This window comes from Hirundo rustica, chromosome 2, assembly GCF_015227805.2.
Source record: "Hirundo rustica isolate bHirRus1 chromosome 2, bHirRus1.pri.v3, whole genome shotgun sequence".
In the NCBI taxonomy this organism is placed as follows: Eukaryota; Metazoa; Chordata; class Aves; order Passeriformes; family Hirundinidae; genus Hirundo; species Hirundo rustica.
Window position 1 is genome coordinate 94,072,650 of NC_053451.1, and position 27,048 is coordinate 94,099,697.

At 42.5% G+C, this 27,048-nt stretch overlaps 1 protein-coding gene across 7 annotated transcripts in view; it reads right to left on the reverse strand.

Annotated features, from left to right (window-relative positions):
• NAXD (NAD(P)HX dehydratase) overlaps window positions 1-12,616 on the reverse strand; it is a 51,385-nt gene extending 38,769 nt beyond the window's left edge. Inside the window, exons 1-6 of one of the 7 annotated variants that reach the window (XM_040057363.2) lie at window positions 12,532-12,615; window positions 10,627-11,207; window positions 9,023-9,394; window positions 5,503-5,653; window positions 4,388-4,433; window positions 2,652-2,740 (exon numbers count right to left, since the gene is read on the reverse strand). In XM_040057363.2, coding sequence (XP_039913297.1) covers window positions 2,652-2,740; window positions 4,388-4,433; window positions 5,503-5,653; window positions 9,023-9,394; window positions 10,627-11,188 — 1,220 coding nt within the window. In that variant the 5' untranslated portion in view covers window positions 11,189-11,207; window positions 12,532-12,615. Of the gene's footprint in view, window positions 1-2,651; window positions 2,741-4,387; window positions 4,434-5,502; window positions 5,654-8,545; window positions 8,564-9,022; window positions 9,395-10,626; window positions 11,249-11,845; window positions 11,879-12,424 lie in introns of those variants that run through there. The other 6 variants (XM_040057365.2, XM_040057364.2, XR_005699746.2 and 3 more) reach the window with 6 other exon arrangements.
• Between the last annotated feature and the right edge of the window lie 14,432 nt (window positions 12,617-27,048).

The following is a 27,048-nucleotide window of genomic DNA, read 5'->3' on the forward strand; positions in this document are numbered from 1 at the left end:
ATTCTCTGCATCCTTCAAGTGACAGACATTGCCAAAGACCTGAAACGCTCCAGTCCAACTTCTAACTCTCGCATACCTTCACCAGTCACGCTGGCAAAGACCTGCAATGAGCTCTAATGAGCCAGAAGAGCCCAAGCACTCAGAGGGGGCAAGGAAAGAGCATTTTCTTCCCTTGAGGTGATCCGCTGTGAGGTGAAGGCAGTAGAGAAAGCAGTGGCAGCTAAGATGATAAAATGTCAGACTCCCAGCAGTACAAAATGGCAGCTGAACCCTGGCAAAATGCCAAGCTGTTCAAACAGGGAGTTGAGTACGCGGGGCCATAATTATGATTAGCATAATAAGAGAGTGGTACAACAGCTACCTAGTTACTCCGGAGGGTCATGGAGAAATCATAACAAAGCAAAGTTTTAAGGGGAGGCACAAAAGCAAACAATGACACGGCTGCTGGTGGGTTTTACCCGGAGGTTCCTCCATGCGTGAAGCGCGGCCCGGGAGAAAGTACAAAGACTGTTTAAGAGATCAGGCTCTGAATCAAGAGCAGCCGGCCGTGCCCGCAGCCCTCAAATGGCTCCGCAGCACATAAAGGATCATACGAAAAGTGTGACGCTGAAGACAAAGGACCTTACAAGAAAAACAGGCTGCTAGTGTAAATTTCAATAAAACTTGGGCTTAGTAGAGTCAATCAAGGTTTTTGCCTTCCTAACCAGAAAAGACTGTTTTCTCTTTCCCTATGTCCTGGTTTGAGAATGAAGCAGAAGAGATAAAAATACAAAAAAAATTAATAAATAAAATCTGAACACTCAGATATTTGCATTTTTTTTTCTTTTTAAATGTCATGTAAACAATATTTACAGATCCACTGCATCATGCAATTAGCCCAGCTGTCTGCATGAAATTAATCAGAGTTTTATTAAAAGTATTAAATACTGAGTCACAGACTTAAAGATATATGGATATGAAAATCTGTGGATTGACTGTACTGTGTACATCTGAAGGAACTCAGAGCAGAAGTTTAAAATTGCAAGTTCTCTTTGCAGGTGGAAAGATCAGAGTTTTCACTGAAATCTGAATTCCACGGAAGACACCGAGAATCTGCGTATAAAAAAAATCCCACTCTTACTTAGCAGGCACGATCTGGTCCTTCATGAACAGAAAGTTTACTGTTAACCCTACTTTCACCTCCCTTTTCCTCTGTGCTGCTTCTATTTCTCCTATTAAGGTTTTCAATTTCCAGACTTCAAGAACCACTGCATACACAAACAATGCTTTTCCCAAGGCAAGGTCAACTCGTTACCACACAAGATGACCATCTGCTGTATCTCAAGTGGAACACATCAAGACACCCCAAGTTAAATGTTAATATTGCCATTAGGCTTCTCCATTGCATTTGCTATCATATGGTATCAGACAGAACATCAACTGAAGAGATGCTTTTTAGATTAAAGAGGCGAACAGTCATACTGGTTAAAATCCCTCCCCATCTCTCCTTTGCCTTCAAACATCATTTTTATCTTGTCTCAAATCCGTAAAGTTATGGGTTTCTTCTACCTTTGGGGAGTGGGGGGAAAAAGCTGCCAACAAAACACAACCCTTTTCAACTGCCTTTCTTCTAAGCACCTCTGTCTCCAGTGACAGGAATGAAACCCACCTTCAGAATGCAATAAACTCATGACTTCGAACCGCAGGCATCCCCATAAGGAAGATCACATTCCTGTTCTCAGACACCAAAATATTTCTACTGTCATAAATCCTTCCTGACAGCAATATCTGACAAACACATTTTTAAATTATGCTCTTCCTACCCTAATCACAGCTTTGCTATGCACACCAACAGACTTTGACATGCACTAATGCAAGCTAAGCTCAGATGCATATACCTAAGGCACACATCTTAATTCCCACTGCAGTTTGCTCATTGCAAACCACCGTAACACCTAACTGAAACAAATTTATCCTATGAAAGTTCATCAATCAGTAACACATTTCAGAATAAAAATTCAGAGAAGCACACATACACACTGATTTTTCCCAATTAGGAGGACAGTTATTTATTAAACTTATCATCTCCTCGTTAATTAAACCCTGTATTCTATATAATTTTGGAGCATCTATTTATTCCCAAGAACAGGTGTGTACCTCAAGCAACATGCTCATGAAGAAAAATGAGAATTAGCATCTCTCTTGTCTTGTAATTTTGCATCGGTGTCTATATACACAGTAGTGAGAGGAAAACGAGACACACTACTCTTAAATACTATTAGGGCTGAAGAAGCAAGAGAACACTCAATTTGCCTTTCAAATGCAGACTGCAAAATGCTGACTTGTAGTAATTTGTAGTTCTGGATCTTGCTACTGTTCACTGGTAAATGTATTACAATCACAGAACACTTCAGCAAGAAGCAGGAAAGAAAAATCTCTGCTTTTTAAAAACTGTACTTTGACAGTCATGAAAAGAAATTCACAACTGATTGTCCCATATTAAATATTCAACTGCTTGTAATGAAAGGACAAAGCCTGGGTTTTTTGTGATCCCCAGCTCATCCATCCAGTAACTCAGCAAAAGAAATAACACAAACTAATCAATTGTCAGACCAAAATATTAAAACTAATAAGCCTGATTAGCGCATTTAAACAAAACATAAGGCACTTACAGAACTGGATGAACAATCAGCTCTGGACTATAGGATTTGATTACTGTTGCTGCATCTTTGGTACAAAACACATGGGATAAATCTGCACCCTAAAAAAAGAGCATTTACAAACAGTATTATCAAATTTATACTTAATAATAACTTTATCATTCCAAAGATTACTCAACTAATAATTCAACTGAATTCTTTCTTCTCAACAGTTTAAAGAATTTTTATTATGTGTCTTCTATTTTGGCATAGACTAGTTCTGTTCTTTTTATATCTAATTTCCAATTTTTTTTTTTTTTCTGTTTCTCACTAACAGGAAGACTGAAAACACAAATCTCAAATTTTTATTCACTGGAGAAATGTTTCTCATCTGTAGATGAGCAAAGACTACAATGTCTCATGTACAAAAGAACACAGATGAACATGAGAAAAATTATGTAAGAGAGCCATAACACTACTGTAACCTACTTGTAAAATACAGCTATGGCAACCCATGAATATATTTCTATCCTACCATTTTTACTCAATGGGCCAAATTTATACAAGAAAAGGCTGGCACAATTTCGCCAACACACCCTATGTTAAATAAACATTGAACCTAAGGAGCTGAGTCTCAAGCTTCTGCTACCAACTGAGAAAATCAGAATACACATAAAATAATGTAAGCAGTGACCAGACCAGTGATCTTGTACTGGTCATGCATACTGAAATTTCCCAGTATTAAGGAAGTTTCTTCTCCGCTTTACTACGATATATTTAACATTTCAAGCTACTCTGACTGTTTATGTGCAGGTATAACGGTCTGAAATCAAGTGACTTCAGAAAGGAACCTCCTAGTATTGCCACTGGATTTGCACACAGTGGCCAGAAAGCAGAGTGGCCTTGAGATCTTACAACAACATGGTTAAATAACATCATTTCAGTTTTAAATCACTGAGAGTTTGCATCCTGAGGAAAGAGGTGGTTGGAAATATCTGGGATGGTTACCTGTGTATCGAGAGAAATCTTCAAAAACAAAAACATACACAATGAACTGAAAGTACTGATGCACTATACAGAGCATTCTGAAAATTACACGTATTACATAAGCATGACTTGTTTACATTTGAACAATCGCCCTGTATTTATGTAGTTTGTTTAGCCATTTAATATGTCAATAAAATAAGAAAGTTCATGCTTCCAGGAAAAATAAAAAAAAGCTTAGAAAATACTTCTGCTGAAGATCAAAATGCAAATAAAATATGCTATTAGAAATTACATTGAATTCCACCCACAGTCTCTAAACTTATAGTGAGTAAGAATTTTACTAGGTTAAAGTTTTAAGTTTTGAAAGAAAGTTATTTCATTCAACACAGTTATCAGGTCCAGAAAAAAAATTCTGAAGAACTCACTATAGCACAAAAACATAACTTTAAACAATAATCTAAGGTTATTTTATTGTTCACTTTTGGAGAAAATATTTTATCAAGTCTTGAAATTTCCTATCCAAGTCCCTGAAACTGTCAAGTTCTGGACATATTTCTAACTTCACTTACACAGAGAAAGGAAACAGTGAATGAAACACAGTAAATGACTAATTTACAAAGTATTTCTACAAATTCTGGGCTAAGGATTTTCTTTGCTCAAGAGAAGACCTTCTAGAGCTCAAAGTTCATGTGCACTACAGAATGAATGCTATCTTAAAAATGACACCTAGGCAACAGAAATGGTAAAAAGTTCATTTTGAACTTGTATAAGAGAACACGTACCACTTTGAGAGCTGTAATAGCAGCAAAATACGGTGCTCCAGTGTATCTAAAATTAAATAAAATTTAGGTTAGAAACACAGTAATGAGATTAGACAATTATCTTTCATAGAAATATTTACAAAGATCATGCCATAAACCAGCAAAATTTTCTTAAGAAACAGAGGCAAAACTTTAGAGACAAACAAAACAAGAGCTGAAAACTGTTTGCAAGCTAAATATGGGATCTGTGACCTGGATCAATCCCCTCTGGCTTTAGATAACTTAACTAAAGTGCCTAAACTGTGATTCCAGCTGCCCTAAATTCTCTTTATAAAGACTGAAGAGAGAGAGATGAACACAATCACCCTCCAAAGGTGCTTACTTCAGCCAAGAGGTAAGAACCTATGACCATTAGCTTCTAACTCCTGGCTGTTCGACCCAGCTACAAGACAGCTCCTTTTTGCTCTTTATGAAATGTTTATTAATGGTAGACATCCAACAGCAGATCTCTCTCACAGGAGAAAGATGTCATCTCTCTTTCAAAAGGGGAAAATGGAAAACAGAAAGGGGTAGTGGCTCATTCAAAATATTGTGGCCAATACTGTTTCTAGGTCAGTACAGCACTTAACTGATTCATGCAGTACATCTTTTCTCCCCTGAAACAGGGTATTTCCATTACTCCAGTACATGAAACAAGGAACTGACAAACCTAGTAAACACCAATATTTATCAAAATAAAAAGCTCACAAGAAAACATAGCATAAGAAAATACAGAGACACAGTTCCCAAGAAAGCAAGAAGTCAGATGTGCCACTGTCTTACTCTACTTATTCTAAAATCTCATCATGCAATGGGAAAAGGCTATCACTGAAAGCAGAGAGTTTGGTGGTCAAAAAAGACAGAGAGGGTAGACACGCACAGCATTTTAAGTTCCCGTAACATTCAGCATCAGAACTTTGCAACGCATCTCCAAGGCACCATGTTCTTTCCTAAGCAGGCATAGTCATGATGATGGAGTATTAAAGCTCTCTGGAAAACTGTGATTTAAGTGTAAGGTGATTGAATGGCTTCTACAAGTAGTTATGACATCCTAAAGCTTTATCAGAAGCAAAAAATCGAATTTCTATTTAACTTACTCTCGACATCCTCCAACAATGCCTATACGACCATCTTGACCTTTGTGCTTTTTCCCCGTTAGGGGAGGGATAACATTGCGCACCAGCTGAAAAATATTCTCCATATCCTTCAGAGTGTGTGTTCTGTGCAGTGAAAAAGATCTCTCTATAACTGAAAAGAAGAAAATAAGTGTTACTTTAAAGAATGTTCTTTCTTAAACTATTGCCAAGCATTTCTTTTAAGCACTTGTGTACGCTAATAAAATCACACAAAGATACACAAAGTGACATACTTGTAAAATCCAAATGCTTTGTCACTTAAAGGCCTTTAGAAAAGTGAGTAACTAGGGAAGGTGATGATTATAAAAATGCATTCAGAGTCTGATGAAGAGAATATTCTCACTGACTATTCACAGTCCTAATTTAGGGCTCAGGGACAGAAAGAAACACCAATCCAGGATATGAACATTTTGTAACTGGAAATACCTTCTCAGTTCAGCCTGGAATCAGTTCCATAATTAAAGCTCAACTGAAATAGGAACACTTAGTACGTACTAAACACATCCAGACACAGCACAAAGCAACTGAAACCGAATTTTAAATATACACCCTACCTTATATTTCGCTTCCCCTTAAAGACTTCCACCTCTTAGCACAATCAGGGCCTATCTCACTGCTTTTTTATTTTGGTAGGCGGTTGCAAAACATAGTGAAAGTCTTCCTGCAAAACTATAATCCAACACACTAGATTCAAACATCACAAAGATCATTTTTAGCTATAACACATCTCCAGATCTCGGATGCAAAGCTACACGTCAAGCCACATACTAAAACAACTGCACACTCAGTAGGCTATGTATCAAATGACCCTTTCAAAAGGCTACAAAAATTTAGGAGAAAGAATTATTTCAACAATTACAACTAGAAAGAATTAAAACATTTACCTAACATGGGAAAAATGTGAAGATCACTATTTCTATCAACAATGTGTTAATTATAAAGTGCAGCAAATACACTAAAAGAGCAAGTTCTTAAAAGCTCCTCATTACCTGTAAAATTCTGTTCAGAAGAATGGCTTATTTGAATGCTAATATCAGTGTCCTAGACCACAGCCATGCATACTTTCTTTTTCACAGACCTTCTACAAAGCTTTTAAGGAACTGCTACACATGTATAGCATAACTATGTAGAAAATAACTCCCATGATACTCCTTATTTTCAGCTGTATAAAACTCAGTAACCCTATCTCCCAACTCCAAAATATAGAGGAGAGAAAAAAAGAAGGGGAAACAAAAAAAGCAGAAAAACTCTTCCAGAAATACTGGGCACAATAAGGGGAAAAAAATGTAATAAACAAGAAAATTTAAATTTGTGTGCTGTCAGCAAAATGGATCTTTTTCTCTGTCTTCCACAGAATCTAAACTTAAACGAGCCACGCTAATCATCAGTAATAATATGCTTCAATCTTCAATAATGATAAATATTCTTGGTTGATCTTTTGGCTTTTGAATAAAGGCATCACACTCTTATTCAGAAATAATAAAAAAAGGCAGGGGGAGGGGGTGAGAATGAAAATTAAAGAAAAAAACCCACAACCTGTTTTGGATTATGGTCAAAATATCATTGCAGTGACCCAGGGGTGAACAAAATGCTCATCTCCTCTGAAAATAGGGCAGATTATTTTCTTTAAATCACACTTCATACACTCGCTGGTTTTCAACCACACAAGAATATTTTATAGACTGGAACCCTGCAAGTGCAGTGTTGTTAAGAAGGCCTGTTTATTTGCTGCTGGTTTTTATTCATGTGTGACTATAAATGGAGAGAAAACAGAGAATTATGCAAAAAGCCATTCTTAATACAGCCCTACACTACCTGTAGAATCACTATGGCATATGCAGCTCTCCACAAATGAAATCTTAATTCCTTAAAAGATGTGTTGCCTGAAGCATTATGTTCACATTTTAGCATAAACACTTTTTTACACCTTTGCCAATTAGAAGATTAGAATCTCAAATTGCTCTTGCCACGGTAAAATAAATGAAATGCGTTTTTACATAGTGCAATACGCCTGTACACCTACATGATGAAATCCAGCGAGAAAAATTGAACCTCAGTTTCAGGTTGTTACACATAATTAAGCTTTTCAGGAAAAAAAAAAAACTTACAGAAGTAATGCTTAGGCCTTGTAGGTACCTTCACCCCAAGTCTAAAAACTCAAATGATTTCCTACGGGATCTTCTAAAGCACACCAGTTTTCCCTTATTTTAAAGGTGAAAACAACATTTGAAACACTGTATCCATTCACAACCTATGAAAATCTGCTGCCACCGGGATGTCCTACACACCAACCATCCACCCAAGAAACACAACCAGATCTGCCAGCCTCAACCCTCACCAGGCCTACCCACCCATTCTGCCAGGCATTTTACAGGGAACAGTAACTAACACACAACTGGAACAGCCTCTCGGGACTCAGAGAATGCCCCCTGGGATCTGCCATGCCAGATTATTATTCAACACTGATGCCGGGTGGTTTGGTTTTGTTTTCTCTCTTCAAACTACACTTTTTTTCTTCCAGGCAGTGTGAAATTCAGAATTAGAACAGAGTAAGACTTGTTTCATTTCCACACGGCAGGCTACAATCACTAAGCCCCAGTTTGACTCTAGTTCCAGCACTGATGGAGTATCTCTGATTTCCTCCTGCCCACACAGTCTATCTCCACGTACAAAGAGACCACGATAAAGATAAATGCCACAGGCACACAGATCCCAAGAAGTTTGTTAATGATTGCTACCACCAGCTTCTGGCCCACACATGAGGTACAGAAGACAGAGTTTGTGCATAAATATCAATTCTTGAGATACGGCTTTGCCTTCTTCTTTAAAGTAAATTCAGATGCCCATAGAACTTATAAAGAGCTGGTGCAGAAAAAAACCATAAGCAAATATTTTCATCTTCTATTACGCCTATTACAATAATACAATGTTTAATTGATAAAATTCAGAATTCTGTTGTAAAGAAATTTATTTTAAAGAAGCTAGATCTTAACATCTGACTTACTTCAGTGTAGGCAAAACTCCACTCTTTTCCCAGCCCTGAAAAAACACATGCACATGCACAACTTAATATACTGGGCTATGCTTGTTAACTTCAGGCAGAACAGCAGCAAAATTTCTGCTACAAAGTAAATAATGTTTCCAGGTTGCTTTCAGCAACTCTCCTACTTGCCTTTTTCGTGTAAAACTTCTCCTAACTTCACTGTACAGAGATGTGAATGTAGAAAGAAGTTCCCAAGGTTAATGGGGTTCAAAAGGTTATGATTTTGCTAAAATTTGTTGTAACTAATGTACCTGTATTAAATAATCAGTAAAACGGTACACAATGATTTCACTTCATTTGACGTTAGACAAACACCTTCAGCACAGTATAAAATAATTCCAATTAGCTTTTATTTTCAAAAGCTGCTTACTACCAGTGCTTTCACACAGAAGTTTTTAAAAGTACCCTAGCTTTTATTTATGCTGTAGAAGGAAGTACCTATCGGTGGAGAAAGGGTTGCTGTCATAGCATTATAATTAAAGTTATCCGCATATGAACGATGGTTCGCTCTCCGAGGTGGACTTGCCGGTATAGACTGTGACCTTTGTGATACTGTAGAAGAAATTCCAGCCAACATCTGTCCCAACATCTGTAACATCTGGAGTTCTCGAGCATGCTCAGCTTCCCGACGCTTGTCCTCAATTTTGAGCCTCTGCTCTTCGAATCTGTAAAATTTCTCATCTGTATCCATGCTCTGCTGCAGGAATTTTTCCATCATTTTATCCAATGTCAAATTTGTATGGCGTTTTTTTGATCTTTTGGGCTGATTGAGAGGCGGAGTAATAGTTGGAGCACTGACTTCTTTAAAGCCTAAAGCAAGGAAAGAATCAAATATTTTTCTGATGGAAAACAATTTTCTAAGAGGAAAGCAGCAAAAAAATCTCCCTACAAGATGTGACCTAACATCTCACAAAGCATTAGGTTATACTTTCTCAATGTGAGCTACATTTATCTGAGATATTTTTCTTTCAGATTACTAATGCAAACCCACAAACTTCTACCAAGTTGCAAGGGCAATAGAAAAATCACAGAGGCATTTTTAAATTGTTGTAATACTAAACTTCAACAATAGGAGTCTTTTTCATCTTATAAAAAGGTTTAAGTGAAGGTTATTAAATAGTATAGCCTCATTTGGGTATTGCAGGTAATTACATTAATCTAAATTGAATTTCAGTCTGTTGGCATTCTAGATTTGCATTTCAAAAGAGCGTTAGTATAAACAACTCTTTGATAGGGTTTAAATGTAAAAAGAAGGTTGTTTAAACGTCAACCAATCGGCTCATTCCTAAGTGATGTCAACTTCTGAAGACAGGTTCATGTTTGTATTAAAAACCCTGCAATAATCTAGATTGAAAACAAACAAGCAACATTTCCCGGGCACCTCCACAATACAAATGTGGAGGGTAAAGAACGCGCAGGGAAAGGACAGGCTTCACTGAAGTGCTGTTCCTGTCCGCAAGTCCGATAAAGTTAGAAGCGGTGTTTCGGAAACAACCCATGCAATTTATTAAGTAAAAGCTCTCCCCTAGCTTTCTGGCCCATCTGCAACAATAAGCAGATTTTTCAGGTGTTATCATCATCATCGTTTTAATACCGATTTGCAAAACTGCACACAGTCTGCAGGGAACAGGAAAACCCTCCAGCGAGAAGGATGCTTATTTTCTTGTACAATGCTACCTTGACGCTTTGTATCGATTAACCTCTGCGCTAGTTTTCCACGGGTTTCCCATTGATAAATACCGATAAAAACTCACTAGGGTCCCCGTCCTCAGCATCTCCCCCTCCCCGGTGTGCAGCATTTCCAGCACCCGCAGCAGCCCGCCCCCCTTCCGGGCTCCCCAGTTCACGGGGACGCGCAAGGTGCAAGAGCGGGGGGAGGCACGGGCGGCTTTCGAAGCACGAAGGACGGGGCAGAAGACAGCAGCATAAGGCAAAAGCCACTCAGAAGCGCGCTAGCTTGCGGGAAGCGCCGGCAGTAGGCTTGCGAGAGCCCCCGGGGTGAAGGGAGGACACGCGGCACCGGGAGCCCGCCGGTTACTCACCGTCACCAGGCGGCACGGGGATGGCGAAGGACGGGCACTCCACCTTGATGGGGTGGTCGGCGTAGGAAGAGCACTCGCCGGAATCCTCGGTGAAGTTGTCGCGGGGGGACTCCGGCCCGGCGTCCTCGTCCAGTTCGGCGTCCGGCTCGCGGCTGTTGTGCGGCGTGCCCGGCGAGGGCGGCGCGGCCAGCGGCCCCGCGGGCGGCGCGACGCCGTCGGGCGGCGGGGCCAGCGGCTCGGGGGCGCCGTCGGGCCCCCCCCGGCAGCTGAGGATCCGGTCCATCTCGTCGTAATACTTGCATATCTTGCGGGCGTGCCCGTTCTTCTTCAGCCCGTCCCGGGCCTGGTAGTACTGCCGCTTGAGGCCCTTGATGCGGATGCGGCACTGCTCGGGGGTGCGCTCGAAGCCCAGCTCGGCCAGGCGGCACGCCACGTCCCGGTACACATGGCTGTTCCGAAAGTTGCCGTCCAGCGCCGACTGCACGTCCGCCTCGCCCCAGATCTCCAACAGCGCCCGCGTCTCCAGATCCGACCACAGGAAGCCCCGCGTGTTCGTAATCATCCTTGGCCGGCCGGGGTCACTGCAATGGCCGCGCACCGGGGAGAGGGAAGGAGGGAGGGAGGGAGAGAGGGAGGGACGGAGGGGGCGGAGGAGGGCGGCGGGGAGGAGGGAGGGGGTTTAATGCCCGCACGCGGCTCTCCCAGGGGGCGCCTAGGCCAGCCCCGGCAGCCGCGGTGCGGCGGGAAGCGGCGGAGAGCCGGCCCCCGGCCCCCGCATCCCGGCCCGCCGCCGCTCGCAGCCCGCACGCACGCACGCAAACAAAACTTTCCAGGCGCCGCTTTGCGCTGCGGGCACCTGCAACAAGAGGGGTGGTGAGGTGCCAAAAAAAAAAAAAAAAAAAAAAAAAAAAGCGCCTCTTCCCCTTTACTCGCCCCCTCCGAAGAAGATGATAATAAATAAAAAATAAACAAGCGGGCACCCGGCGCAGAGCCGCCGTCCCCTCCGCCCCTTCAGGCAGTCATCCGTGCGCTGCCGCTTCCCCGCCCCGGGCTCTGCTGGGAGCGACAGGACGACGGCACTGGCTGGACTTGGAGGCTCTGCTCATCACAGTGCGCCTGCCTCCCTCCCTTCCTCCTCCTCCCTCCCCGCCGCAGTGGAGCGCGATCCTTGCACACACACGCACACACACACAGCGCTGCGGCTCCGCTCGGCGCCTACCTCACCCCCACGCACCGCCGCGCCGGGCCGCGCCGCGCCAGCGCGGGCAGCGACATCGCAGCGCGCCGGCCGCCGTGTCACCCAGGCCGGGGCGGGCGGGCTCCCCCCGCACCCCGCACCGGCGCACACACGCGCGGCGGCGCTGCCCCTGCAGGCCGCCACAGCAGCCGCGCCGCGGCCGGCGCCGCCCGCAGGCCCGCGGGGACCCGGCAGCCGCTGCCCTCGGCAGACCCTGCGGCGGTGCCGGGGGTCGGGCCTGCGAGCGCTTCCCCCGCCCCCGGCCGTCCCTCCGCGGGGCAGGTGAGCGGCCCGGCCGGCCCCCGCGGCAGGCGGGGGTGGGCTGCATCGCGCTGGGCCCCGCTGCCGCCCCTTCGCTTTGGTTTTGCTCTCCGGCAGGAGCGTCACGAGGCCGCCTCCGCCTCCCTCCCGCCTCGGCCCGGCCCCCGGCGGGGCTGCCCGGCCCGGCGACCTCTCCTTCCGCGGGGACCGCGCACCGGGCCGGCCGCCCGCGGGCTCCGGCAGCACCCGGCGCCCACCCGCCCCCGCCTCCCGCCCGGGCCGGCGCTCGGAGGTCTGTACCTTCGTCCCGCCGCAGCCAGAGGGCCGCGGCCAGTGTGGCCAGGGCGATGACAGCGCCCCGTCCCCACATCCTCGCGGGGGACGGCGCAGGGCCGCTCGGCTCTTACCTCGGCACAGCGCGGGGCTCCGCACACCCGCTGCCCAGCGCGCACAGCTCATCGGCGCGGCTTCCGCCTCCGCTCCGCTCCGCGCCGGCGGGGCCGGGCAGCGCTCCGCGGGCGGGCGCGCCCTCCTGGCACCGCTCCGCGCCTCCCCGCCTCTGTCAGGGCCCGGCTCGGTCCCGGAGAAGAGAGCTTGGAGCGCCCGGCCCGGCCGTCACGGCGCTTCGGGGCTGTCTTCCTAGCCCTTTAATTGGCAGCTTTTATAAACTCCCAGGAATTTACCACGCTGCCGGTGTTTCACGCTTTTCCCCATCCCTCACCTCGCCAGGTGTTTCTGAGAAAACTCCTCATTTGCAAGTGTGATTTGCTTGTAAGGTGCTATTTCTTGCTCAGATGCATCATTTTCCTCTATACGCAGCACTTGCCCTGTACTCCACTGGTGAGGCCACACCTCAAGTACTGTGTCTAGTTCTGGGCTCCTCAATCCACAAAAAAATCCACTTGAGGTGCTGGAGCAAGCCCAGAGACAGGAAACAGCGGGTCTGGAACACTAGTCCTGTGAGGAGCAGGTGAGGAAGCTGGCATTATTTAACCTAGAGAAAAGGAGGCTTGGGGGAGACCTTACCACTTTACAACTATCTGAAAGGAGGTTGTAGCCAGGTCAGCCTCTTCTCCCAGGTAACCAGTGGCAGGACAAGAGGACACAGTCTTATACTGGGCCAGGGGAGGTGTACATTGTACATCAGGAGGAATTTCATTATAGAAAGGGTTGATTAGACCTTGGAATGGGCTGCCCAGGGAGGTGGTGGAATCACCGTCCATGGAGGTGGTTAAGGAAAGGCAGGATAAGGCTCTTAGTGCTGTAGTTTAGTTAACATGTGTGATCCTGAGATTTTGTCGTAGCATTCCATTATTATTTCCTTTAAAACACAACAGAGCTGGTGAAACCTACCATCAGATGTTCACCTCTGGTCCTATGGCACCTGCTTTATCTACACAATGAATCAAAATGCGGCATCACTCTAGAGAAAGATTATATGCATGAGAAATCTGAAACATTTTTTTAATGCTCAAAACAGCTGTAATTTCTGCTCTAGACTCCTGGATATTTAAAGAAAGAGTATTGTTGTTAACTCATAAAAGCTTGTAGCCTAAAAGCTTGTGGCAGTAAAATGTCAATGTTTTAATTAATAGTTTGAAGGGGTAAAGACAGATAATACTTTCCTTTACTGCCCTCTGTTATACATAAGCTATGGTCAAACAGACCTGCAGTGTTACCTGGACCAAACCCAAGCATGAGATATTTATGTCTTTCAGCTTCAGAAGCATTGCTTCAAACAGCCATGCTGTCTGCGAAGTACAAGACGGACAACCTGAACTTTTAGTGACCCAGGTTGATCAGTAACCATGTCCCAGAGCAGGACCTTGGATACTTGATGACTTCACTGTCAAGTATTAACTTGTTTATTGAAAAGTTGCTCTTCTATAGGTCCTGGTATGTGGTATGATTTTGAAGCCAATACCAAGTCAGTGAAATTTTTCCCTTCATTCAGTCAGCACAAGTAATGCTTTTTACCCTCTGATTATCTGAGTGGCAATCCAAAAGATAGATTAAACAGACAATCACATTTAGTTTGCACATGAATTTTAACCCAGGAAAAAAATGTTGAACACCGCATTTCATACACTCATGTTTTGACTCCAACTGGAAGGATAATGAATGTGTAGATTCCCATAACTCCAGCACTGATTTAACGTCTGGAAGAGAGGGGGGAAAGAATAATGAAGATTCTTTTTCATCCCATCAGGTGTCTCCACCAAAAGCATGTCTTGTGCCCAACAAAGGAGAGAAAGAAAGATACAATTGTGATGTTTTTTGCTGAGTTCTCTAGTTTCCTTTGTAGCAGAGGCAGGAGGGAATTCTTCTGATGTTGCAGGCCCCTCAGAAGTTGTTTGTGGAGGACCCAGTTCTCAATTTGTGTGTAGAAGAAAACCTAAGGGTATCTGTGGCCTTCCCCTATGCCACAGTTCTTCAGCTTCTTATGCACAACTTCACTGTGCACAAAAGCTTTGTGTAACAACAGGAGTAGAAAACCTTTGAGCAAAACACGCTGCCACTCCTCTGACATTCTCCTGCCTTGCATCTAACTCAAGATACTTTCTTCTGGTATAGTACTGGCTGCCATCTCCATACCTTGTACAGTATAAATCCATAGCTTCTGGTGCCATCTCTGAGTGCAGCAACAGCAATACTACTTAACCAGCAGATGAGGCAGGGAAAAGGGATCTTTAAGAGAACTATAGAAGGTTGGAGGTGTATGAGGCAAAAGTTCATCCTCCCACCAAAGAGGTAGAGAAAAAGCAGCAGCAAGGGGCACTTACTTCTTCAGATATATACTGTGCTTGTCCAATTCTTTTTAATTGAGCCTTCTGTTCTGACAGTCCAGTCACTTTCTCTGCTTGTCCCTCTTATATGAAAGGAGGAATGACACTTCCATTTCCTTCTTTGTCAAAATCATTCTGGCTTCCTTGCCTGTTGCTCTGTTGCTGGCTCTTACCTCTTCCTCAGAGTCTTGCCCCTCCTTCCCTAGCTCTTGATCTCAACCTTGACTTCCAGCATTTTAACCCTTCCCTAGCTGCACTGTCATGGCAGCATGTCTTCCTCTTTAGTGGATTAACTACCGTAACCTGTACCTCCCCTGCTACACAAAAAAGAGGCATCAGTAGCCAGCCTGAGAGTGTCTTACTGCTGCCAAGATAGCAAAGAGCTTGGAGGTTTGATTTTGTAGTAGATGGCAGCAGTCACTGATAGCTGGTGCTTGCTGGGAACAGTATGGTGAGCCATGCACTGTAAGCTAGATGTCCCCTAGGTGGAGACCCCAAAATAGTGACCATTCAGGTCATTCATCTTTTCTTCTGCAGGTTCCTGATGAATCTGATCACAACATCTTGGCTCTTTGCTTCTGATCACTTTGCACCCACTCAGCGCTTCGTTCCTATCCATCCATTTGGTAACCGTTGGAGAACCCTGCCTACCAAAGCCATTCCAAGGTGGATGTGGCAGGTGTCAATAGCAGAGTTTGCAACATCCTTTGATTGAAGTCTCTCCTCTCAAATAATTGACAGCTTGCACTGGAATCACCATTTAATATGATAAATATTACAAACATAGCCCTGTCAACATATGCATATTAATAATTGCAATAGGAGGTTTAAGCATACATGTGGAGAAAGGTAAAGGAAGAACTCAGAAGTAATAAGTAGTTCTAATTGAAACTGTCCTTAAAATACAACCAAGGATTTCTTTGTTGTTGAAATGGGAATCTGGAAGCACCTTTCGTTGTGAAAAAGATAAAGGAAGCCTTAATTTCATTTGAATGATTACCTAGCTAAATTGCAGCTGTTAGAATTAATAGTGGTAATAGAGAAGGCAAAAGTGGTATAGGTGTCCTGATAAAAAGAGAGCCAATCCTGCAGGTGTTATTAATAGTGCTATTTGCTGTCATTAAAATTATTGGAATGAGCATGTTTTACACCACTAATATATTTATCTTAGTACAGGACAAAATGTGGCTATATGGTGTAAATTTTTGTTTGTTAGTTTGATGTCTCTCCAGGCCACAAAGAAACTAGGAACGCTTAAAGCTAGAGTAATTATTTCTGTCACTTCACTTTGTGTATTTTTATATTCAAGAGAAAGGATATCAGCAAGCAATTGACAACAAGCTGTTACAAGAACACATCAACATGGCTTTGGTTTCCCTATAGAGTTTACTAAACAGGAATGTTGTACGGGCTGGAGAAGAAAAAGAAAACTGTGTGGAAAGAAACATACCCACACCTGATTAAGTGCTGTGTTAAAAGTTTGTCCCTACATCTTCTATGATTTTTCATATTCTTACCAGGGCAGTACAGATATTATCACTTATAGACATACACAGTCTAATAATATTTGTGAAGCCCTGTGCTTCACTAGGTAATGTTTGTTTTTCGAAAGGGGAACACTCTTTTTGCTGAGTGTTAATGGTGAAAAAAATAACCATGAAGGAAGCAATAAAGAGGATGTTTCTGGTTTGTACTCTTCTTGGAGCAGGCAATAAGAATGATCTATGTAGTGCAATAGAAGTGAAGAGGGTTTTTTGGGCTCATCCAAATTCTTCAAAAAAGTTGCTGATATCTAGTGCAAACAATTAAGTAAAACCTCTTAAGCAACAACCAAAATGTTAAAACAAATGGCCTCCTTTCCAATAGGAAATAAAGAGACTCTCAGAAAGTTGATACTGGGGAGTTATACAGTTTTTTAAAAAACTGCTTTATCCTATTCTTTGGTGGCAGAAGTTGACAATTGCCAAATCCATTAACTTACACAATTTAGAACACTGCTATTATGAAATGCATCATTTATATAACTTTTTAACTGTTCTGTAATGTAATTTAGACATGATTTATTTTAGCTGTATTGTAGCTGAGCCCGAAGGCTTTGCCTGAGTATCATTTTACATATCATTGTACATACACAAATGTCAGCCCCTTGCTCAAAACTCAGTTTTATGTGCATTTAAGAGAGACAAGAATACTCAGAATGATGGACAGATTTGTAAAAAATAAATTGGTTTTACTTTAAGTGATACAGCTCAGTTCAGTCTTGGAAAATCACAGTGCATATTGAACATGACTCCTGGGGGAAGGCTACATGCTGTATTCACAAAGGGATTTGAACCGTCAAAGGTTCCTCTTTCAGAGACCTTGCTTCCTTTTTTTTCCCGCTGTAATGTGTTGCTAGTTATCTCATAGATGCAACATATGAGCAGTTAGCAGTTGTGTCCCCAGGTTTCTCTGAAGTCTCTGTAGATGCTTCCCCTGCAGCCCCTAAGGCTTGCATTTGTAGTCAGGCTCAGGTTGCTGTAATGTCACGGGTGATGTCTGCCTCCAGTTGCTTCTGGAGTTGTGCATAATCTTGTTGCTCACAGGAAAAAGCTGTAGTTCTCTTTCCTCCCTGTGAGAACCGTTCCTATTACATATTCCTGAGCTTTCATATATAGAATATATATATACTAATCCTTAATATGCCTGCACTTCAATTTACAGGTGTTAGAATTAAAGACATGTACCCTGGTTTTGGTTACTAAAACTAAACTAAACTAAATTTTCTACTTCAAAGTCAGCATATATGCATGTACATTATCACTTCCTGTGATTGCCACAGCTGCATAAGTGTATGGGCAGCAACAATTAATTTTCTCCATGCCAAGGCCAGCTCTGCAAATTCTACTGCGATAATTAATCCCATTGTGGGAAGAGAAGGTCATGTAAAAATAAAAGCTAAAATAGGGCAAGAGGGTGGATATAACTATGTTGTTATAAAGATGACACATCCAAATGATGATTTTCCTTGCTGTATGTGACTAGCTATCCCAGTATAAAGCACCTTTATATAAATACAGCTATAGACTTGACATGTCAGATGCAGGGACATTACATTGCTTTAGTTCTATCACAATAAATAAAATAGGACTTATTTTATTTGGGACAAGGCCCAAATAACATGTGGCAATAAAAAATTTACTTCATTTGGCAAATGGTTTTCCACAAAGAAGCTCATCCTTCCATGAGAAGTCAGCTTTTTCATCCCCCCCACTTCCATTTTCTATCCTCCATTATTCTTAACACCCGTCCAGAAGCACACACCACGTCAATGAATCCAGTTCTCCTACTAGCACATTTTCATGAAGAGTAATTAATGAAGGAGCAGTAAATATCAGAACGAGGGAGGATTTTGTGTGAGGGTGTGGAAAGGAGAGCCATGATGGGCAGCTCTCTGGTTCTAGGTCTGCCAAATGTCACGTGTCAGGAAAGAGGATATGTGGCCAGGGGGGAAGGGAGGCAGGTAGCCCTTCTGCCCTGAGCTCCTGCTGTCACCTCTACGTTCACATTAAGAATTCAGACAGCCCATGCCAGGGTCACCACCCTACCAACCCACCCCTCCTGCACTCTCCCACCGTCTTCTGGCATCCTCCATCAAACCCAAGTCTCACAGACAGATTAAATTAAGACTAAACTCTGAGTGAGTATCCAGTTAGGGGAAAGTCTCACTGCCCTGAAGATATCCTGCTGGTGCTCCCTAGCTCCAGGCCTTTCCCTCCATGCCTGTCCACTCTCAGCCCCTTCCCTTGGCAGCCGTACTGTGGCTCAGCACTCGGTGTCAGTTGGCCCCAGCCTTCCCTTGCCAAGCGCTGAGGCTGGCCACAGTGACCTGCTCCCATTCTCCCTGTGCAAGAAGCAGCTCCTGCTGCTGGCAGTCAAGCAGACACAGCCTGCACTTCCTCAAAATCCACCCAGGCAGGATCCTGATGGATGGAAGGAGATGGATGTGTGTGGTGAAACTCAGACACTGTATCAAGGAATAACCATGCCAAGCCCTGATACTGTGGTGGGGGAAACCAGCAGAATGATAACTGGAATGTCTTTGGTGGCCAGATCTCAGCAGGGGATGCAGGGCTCCAGTGAGGGTGCAATATCATTAGCATCATCTTCAGGCTGCAGAGTTGGTTGATCTATCATGCTAACCCACCTCTTCAACACCTTGCAGGGAGAGGGGTCCCCCTCTTCAGCTACCCCCTGCAAATAAGTATTCCAGGACACTGCCCTTACCTTCCCCATTCTTTAGTGATACATCCCACTCCCTCAGGCTAGCACCCCTAACATTGCATCCCTACTCCCCCCATTCTTTTCTCTTGAATACCTCCTTGTCCCACTGCAGAGCCCACTTTGATTCCTGCTCTGTGTTTTGTTTTGTAAAGTGCACTATGCTGAATTTGAGGGAAAGGCACCACAGCTGGACACTGAGCCTCCCACACTTTGCCCAGATTGCTGAGCATTCCCAAACAGTACTGTATGTGTCACAGGTGAGCAGTTTCTGCAACTGGTACCAACAGAGGACCAAATCTGTAAGAATGTCTTCAGTGCAGCTGTCAGCTGGTGAGTTACTTGCTGTAAAAAAGGTTTTTAAGGCGTTGCCTTCGGAGTGGTCATGAAGGCTTTCTCCCATTATATGGAAACCAGATTATTGCTGAACTTATTTGATCCATTCATAGGGAGTAGTAATATATATATTTTGCTCAGTAAAAACTCCATCTGGTCTCTGAAATATATTGGCATGGCAAGCATCCACCTTAAGTTGCTGTCACTCGAAGTCCCCATTCAGCCACTTATCAGCTCGTGTGTCACAAGAAGCAGAAAGATTCCCCTTGCATGGACAAGAAGTCACTGCCCTGAGGCACCTGGTAACTGGTCCTACCTCTATTCTGGTAACTGGAGTGGCACATTTTAAGGCTGTAAAAGCCCAAAAAGGATTATCAGACTGCCCCTTCTGCTCAGGCATTCAGAACTGTCTCTGTACAAGGAAACTGTGTAATGGGGAGGAAAAGCATCGGGAATTGAAAATTAATCACTCTTGGTTTTTTCTGTAAGAGCTCTTTTGTAATGCTTTAGAGCAGGCAGGAGTTAGCTGGTTAGGAAAATCAGCAAACTGAATGCTTTCTATTGAGATAAAATGTGATTCATTTGCAGCTGTGCAGACACGGTCTTAATCCACCCCATATTTATCAGGTTCAAAAGCACTTTTATCAAATTCACCAGAGCAAAAAAAGTGCTGCAGGTTTGAGTTTAACTATCCTACTGTAGGATAGTTAAGATCAGGATACCTGTAGGTCAAGGCTGAGACCTCGGCTCTTTCCTTTCATAGAGGGGGACCCACTTCCCTCCCTCTTGGTCTAAGTTTATTGAAGCTTCTGGCCCGTTGCAGTTCATTGTGATTACAAAGGTGACTCAGATATGACTTTTCAAAAGCATCACATTATTTCAAGACAAAAATATTACTGAGTAGTGTCAAGACCTGTTTGTCAGGTTTAACTGATGCTTGGGGTTATTAGTTTTTATGCTGTGTGTTTCTGAATTTTTCCTGCTCAGACATATCCTGTCAGTGTGCTCTTCTCCCTCCCTGCTTTTTTTCCCCCATTGAGCCAAAATCCAGTCGAAAATCCGTGTTCCCTGAGGGCATTAGGCTTCCTAGTCTTATTAAATGGTAAGATTATTCTTAACTACTCTTTTAGGATCTCAAAGACACAAAGGACACCTATTGATCCATTAACCTATGAACATTTAATGTGTGGGGGTTCTGGAGATAAAATTTTTGCTTTTTCTGGGCTTTCAAAGTCTCATGACTTTTTGTAGAAGAGACACTTAGACCATTCAGTGTGGGTAAAAAGGCTCAGAATTGGAGGTCAGAGTGACAGACAACAAAGTTGACCTAATTGTGGAGGTGTGTGAGGACTGTTTCAGAGTAGCGGGAAAAAATGGGAATAAAGGAGGTCAAAGAGTTTCAGAAGATGCTTCTGACAGAGTATTTTTGCCAGGTCCTGAGCTGTAATGGGAAATATGGAGTGTAATTCAGCTCCAGATCGTAGACATCTAAATTTAGATATTAAATGTAGGTGACTGCCTGTGAGCCACATATCTCAAGTTCCATTTCAAGCAATGGAGATCAAGTCCTTAGAGTTATTGGAGAGCTACTGAGCTCATCCTAAATTAGACACCTGCCAGGCCAGTCTGTCAAAGACCCAGTCATGCTGCTGCTAAGATACTTCTTAAACTTTGACAAGTCTATTTTGTACATCCTAAGAAGCCCAGGGTTCCCCAAAGACAGAATAATCACACACACCTCTCTGGTAACTGTGTTGGCAGGGGGAAACTATGATAGTGTTTGCCCAGCCAGAAACACACCAGATGGTTGGAACAACTCAGTGTAATGCATCCTTTGGGGCCACCTCCTTGAATTTCCCAAAACCTGCTTGTATACTTGCTCATTATACATGATAGACACAAGAAGGATGTAGACATGATGTCAAGTGCTCCTGGGCAGCCAAACAGCCTCTTCTGTTCAGAGTCTCTCTGCCAGGCCTTCTTACTATCATGGCCAAAGTCTCATCTGTGGGCTACGGGCAGGAGCTGTAGGACTCAGGGCTCTTTGGTAAGAGTGACAGGATATCTCTGCAGTAAACACTATCAACTGCTAAGTTATGGCAGGGTGACCCTGGTACTGTATACACATGGACTATATATGGAACATGTAGGGAAGGCTAAAACAAAATTTTATAGCTCCAGCACTAACATCTATAGCTCACTTGTTTGCAAGAGAAAAGACATGTTCATCATGTATTTCTCTTTTAGCTTACCCTCTACTCAAAAGGCTTAAAAAAAAAATAAAAAGCCCAAACACACCCACAATGACATTATCAGAGCTTATTTTTATCTCTTTATTTGTAGAATTCACTTATGAGATTACAAATTTTTGTGGTATTTTGCACAAGAATTCAACTACTAATGAATTTTCACCGTAGAACATGAGTACAGAACATTTCTGGGAATACAGTATGTTCATACTGTTCAACATAAAATGTGTGAACACACGAATACTCAACAGAGTATATTAAGAACAGATACCATCTGTTAATATAGGAGGATATATAGGTAACTAACTTGCACTTCATAAGAAAACTCTTGGTCCCTCACTGCTCATTGCACATTCCCTTCACAAAGTATTTATGGTACACATCTGCCTTGAAAACATCATCAGCTTTTCCTGTGACACTGTTTTTACAAGGTCTTGCTCTTTCTTGCTGTTGTTAGGCTTCTGTTTGCAACTAAAGGCTGCTACTTCCATCTGCTCTGGGCAAAAATGTGCTTCTGAAAGACTCTCGCTGTCCCTTGGCAGAATGCCACAGAAAGGCTTCTTCACAAAAACTGTAGCTGTCAGTGCTGGATTTTAGCGACTGAGGGATCATCTTGAATATTTTTCAGTGTACCTTTATATAAATTATTATTAGGTTCCTGCAGAATTTTCTGGGCCTGGACTTCTGAGTCTCTTACCTTTTCAAGGTGAGCAAAGTGACTGATGTACAGCTGACTGTTCATGCAAACACAGAGCAGCCTGACAAACTGCAGTGCTGTGAATCTGCTTCCTTTCCTTACTTTCAACAGATCTTGAAAGAAAAATGTTTCATCTTTTGTAACCCATATATATCACTACACTACTCAACAAAATATTTCTTCTCTCTAATACCCTTTGTAATCATTATTGACAGCACAATTCTTCTGATTGTTCACCAGATTTATAACCTGAGGCAACACTTGAGCGGGTACAAAGAAGCAGACAGGAAAATACAGAGAATCAAGAAGTCATTAATTATCATCATGGGGAAGACAGTACTTCCAGCACTCCTGCAGCAGAAGAGTTTCAAGATTTTTGCTGGAAAGCTTTGAAAAGCACAAGATATTCATTCCATAAGTGCTTGTGGCATCCTTCACTCATAATGTGATGGCTGAAGGAGGAAGTGCCAAAGGGATGCATTGAGAAACACAACACATGGCCAGTTATTGGCTGGAATCAGCATCTTTATGGAGAGTGAGGGATAACAACACAGTGCAAACATGATAAAGAACTCATTGAAGATGAAGACAAGGATGTATTTGATGAGCAGGAAAAAAGAGCAGAGAATAAATGTGTGGAGTTCAAAGACAAACTGATGGAAAAGACCTGAAAGAAACAAATGGAAGGCAGGAGCTGTTACATAATGTGGAAAGGTTTAACTCAGCAAGTCCCTAAGCTGCTGACTATAGAAGAAAAAAAAGGAACCCTCTCTTTTTCTAGGTTTTTGCTCATCTCTGGCTCTCCACAGGTGGTTTCAAGGAGTGCAAGATAAGGTAAATACAAAGAAGAAGTCTTACAACTTAGAAAGGGTTAGGAATTTGCACTGTCAAATATTTTGGAAATTTTGCACTAAAAAGTAGTGGTCTCTACATTATTTTCTCTAAGTTTCTCTACATTTTCTCACCTAATGACCAGCAGTACAGTGTGTGTTCAGACACTATGTTTTTGTTACCAGGACAAATAGGAGAATAAAGAATGTATATAGGATATGAAACTCAGCACCAGAAACTTATCTGTATTAGTCACAAATGTCTTAGTCTTTTCTCTAGCTAGACAAAAAACCGTGACATCTGACTGAGATACTGGTATCCAATCAAACCCAATTCATGCACAGTCCACATCAGATTATTTGTATGATACAGAAATCTCTTAAATTTGCTGAGTTTTCCCTCCAACCCCTCAGTGCCTTATGTGCTACAACATGTTACTCCCAGAGCTTCTCTGCCATCAGAGCCACTAACCATCTTTTAGCCTTTTTTCCCCTCTTAATATAAAATGAAAGAAGTTTTGAAGCAAAATTTACAATGCTGAAATTCTCTTCACCTAACTCTTATCATTTAAAATTTAGCCTAACAATCTCAAAGTCAATTTACTGATTCAGTTCAGGGTGAGTAAATTGAGAGTGGTTCATCTAATTTCTTAAAAATAAGTATATACTTACATTTGCAAAGCTTTTGTAAGCTCTTTAATGTACAACTTCTGGTTGTTGTGTTTTTTTTTTTTTTTTTTTTTTTACCTTGAGCTAAAAACCACGGTTCAGGTCACTAGAAGGAAAATCCTGTATTAGCAAATGTTGTTTGATCTATGACATATATTGTACCAAATAATCTCTCTCTCTCTCTCTCTCTCTCTCTCTCTCTCTCTCTGTTATGTAAGAGTGGTATCATTTTTTGAGCTGTCAGACACAGTCTGCAAATCTATAACTTCTTTACAAAATAGGTCACAAAACCCAGGATAGGGAAGAAATTAACACCACTAGTATTCAAAGGTATTTAGCAGCCATTTCTGTCTCTTTCCCGTATTTTTTATACTAGTCTTTGGAATTTTTTTGATGTTGTTTTCATATATTTCCTGTGTTTATTGCTGGAGAATGTGTATATATTATTACTTAGCTCTTTAGATGTCCATGGCTGCTCTTCTCATGATCCTTCTCATTTTTAAAATACCTTTGTTTGAGGGGAAAAAAAAAAAAAAAAAAAAAGGCATGCACAATAATTTGTAGACATAGCAAGCTTCAAAAAAGCTGTTTGTGTTTCTGAGCTCTCAGATTTAATTCTGTCTGTCCCTTTAATGTCAACTGAACATTTAATCCTGATGAGAAGACAGCTGGCTGTTCAGACATGGATGTACAACATCTGTTGGCTGCTGTATGAGCATGAGACTTGGAACAGCTTCCACTCACTGCGCACCTGACTTTTTTGAAAATGATCCAGTTTTTGTGTTTGTGAACTGATTTGATGCCTTTATTCATCACAGAGCATTTCCTCATCCCTTTGTTATCCATCCTTGAATGTGTGCCACACCATCTGAAAATAAAAGATTGAATTGGAAGGATGGCACTTGTTTGTTTTTTTTTTAGCTTTTGCACAGTTCTTCCAATATTTTCTTTCTTTAAAACAAAAATAAACAAGTTTTGGAGTGCCTGCTAGTCTGTGTGACTCTTTGTCTCCCTTGCCACAGGTGACAGAAGTAAGAAAATGAAACACCCAAATGCTCACAAGCATAGAGTTATGAGCCAGGGGATGCTATAGAGTCCACGTCGGGGTGAAGAGTCTCTGGTTCTGCAGCACTTGAACTGTGGTCTCATTTCTTTGATGAAGAAACAGGTAAAGCTTGTGACTAGGAAGAATGCCTGAGAGATTAATTAAATCAGCAGTGTTGGAACCCATTGCAATAAAGAAATTTAAAGAGCTTCTGCGTCCCTGAATTTAGCTGGGTAATTCTCCAGCAAGGAGAAATCTTTCTGGGGCTGTAACCTGCACTCAGAATGCTTCCCATGCTGCTGGTAGCTTTCAGCAGAGTATCCAAGGTGTGTTGCAAATACTGAATATGTACATATGCAGATGATGGCTTTCTAACTGTGAAAATGCTTTCTTTCCAACACACGACACATGCATATCATTCCATGCCACTGTGAATGTGTCCATACAGTTCGATAAAATCATCCTTGATGTTAAAGGAGTAAATGGGGAGATGGGAACTTTATTTACCGTAACACAAATGTAAGAGGGGATGCATTTCATTGCTTCTTTCCACTTCACCTAAGGCACTTTCTCAGGGCAGGACCTGCACAGACATACACACCTGTATGATCTCCATACACACTGGTGTACTCTCAAGAGCAAACTGATTTTCAGGGTGCAGTGGGGAGGTGTTCATGTACTCAATCTTAAGCACAGAGCTTGCAGACCCAAAGCTGGGAAGGTAAGTTCTCCTGGGACAAGCATTCCCAAGCAGCTGGGTGTATATATCCATATATATGTGTATATATCCATATATATATCCACATATGTATCCATATATATATCTCCATATCCATATCCACAGAAACAATTTTTTATATATATATATATATATATATATATATATATATAAATAAATAAAAAATTCTGACAGCTGTGTTTGCTGCCACGTCACTTGAGTGTGTTGGTCATTGGCTGCAGATGGTGCTTCATGAATGCCTCCACACATGTTCTGGGTTGAAGTTATCTCACTTGAGTGAGCATGAGGGGAGCTTACTGTGATAGGTACTACGTGTTATTTAGTGTCCAGCATTGTCAGGACTTTGGGTTTGCCCAGAACCCGTGGGCATCATTGCCATAGAAATAATCCTTTTTGCCTACTTTGTCAAGATATGAGAGTATTTAGGCTATAAGCATTTCAATATGTCCCTGCCCCTTCCTTTGACAGGGAGAGCAAAATTTCTTCCTTTAGCTGGTTTACTGCACTCCATAGGTCAGGATAGCAAACCCACCCCATCTACTTTTTAGTTACAATAAACTCTGAACTGGAACACCTAAAGTATGTGCTTGATTACACTTCTGGGTATGTGTGGATGGATTTGAAATTTTTTTATTGTGCCTGTAGTGACTTTGTCAGGTGTTTTCTACACAAACATGAGGAAATGTGGGCACACTAATATCCATTTTTTTATTGTAGACAGAATCAGATTTGAGCTTAAGCTGGTGGTTGTGACGTGGCTAGGGTGTGCACATGAAGATATCCAAATCCTCTTGACATGCGTTCCCGATGAAGTCTGAAAGGTAAGGGTGGAACCCATTTGCTTTAATGTAGGTGTTTGAAGGTGGAGTATTTAGCCTTAGATTACATTATGAACTCTTTTCCTAAGCAATGAACAGGGAGATGTACCATCAAAGCTGAGTGTCATCCTAAAATGAATGCCTGTGAGAAGTTAGGCAGGTACAATAGACAATTCCTCTGTTTCCTTCCAGTACACTTGAAGAGAGGATGGGGTACTAGCTCTGGATGGCTGTGGATTGGTGGCAATATTTCAGTGTTTATGGAACCAGGCCATAGAACCCATCTTCACAGATGACACAAGTAGAACACAGCTATGATGGCTCTCTCACAACTACGACAAGAATAAGATCCAGAAGGACCTGGGATGACAGACATTTACAGTGACCATCTGGACTGGATGGCTCTCCTCGAGAAGTGATGAGGAGTGGAACAGCTGACTTGCTAATAAATATCTGCAAGTGTTCATCTCACATTTATTATGCCACACTGAGATG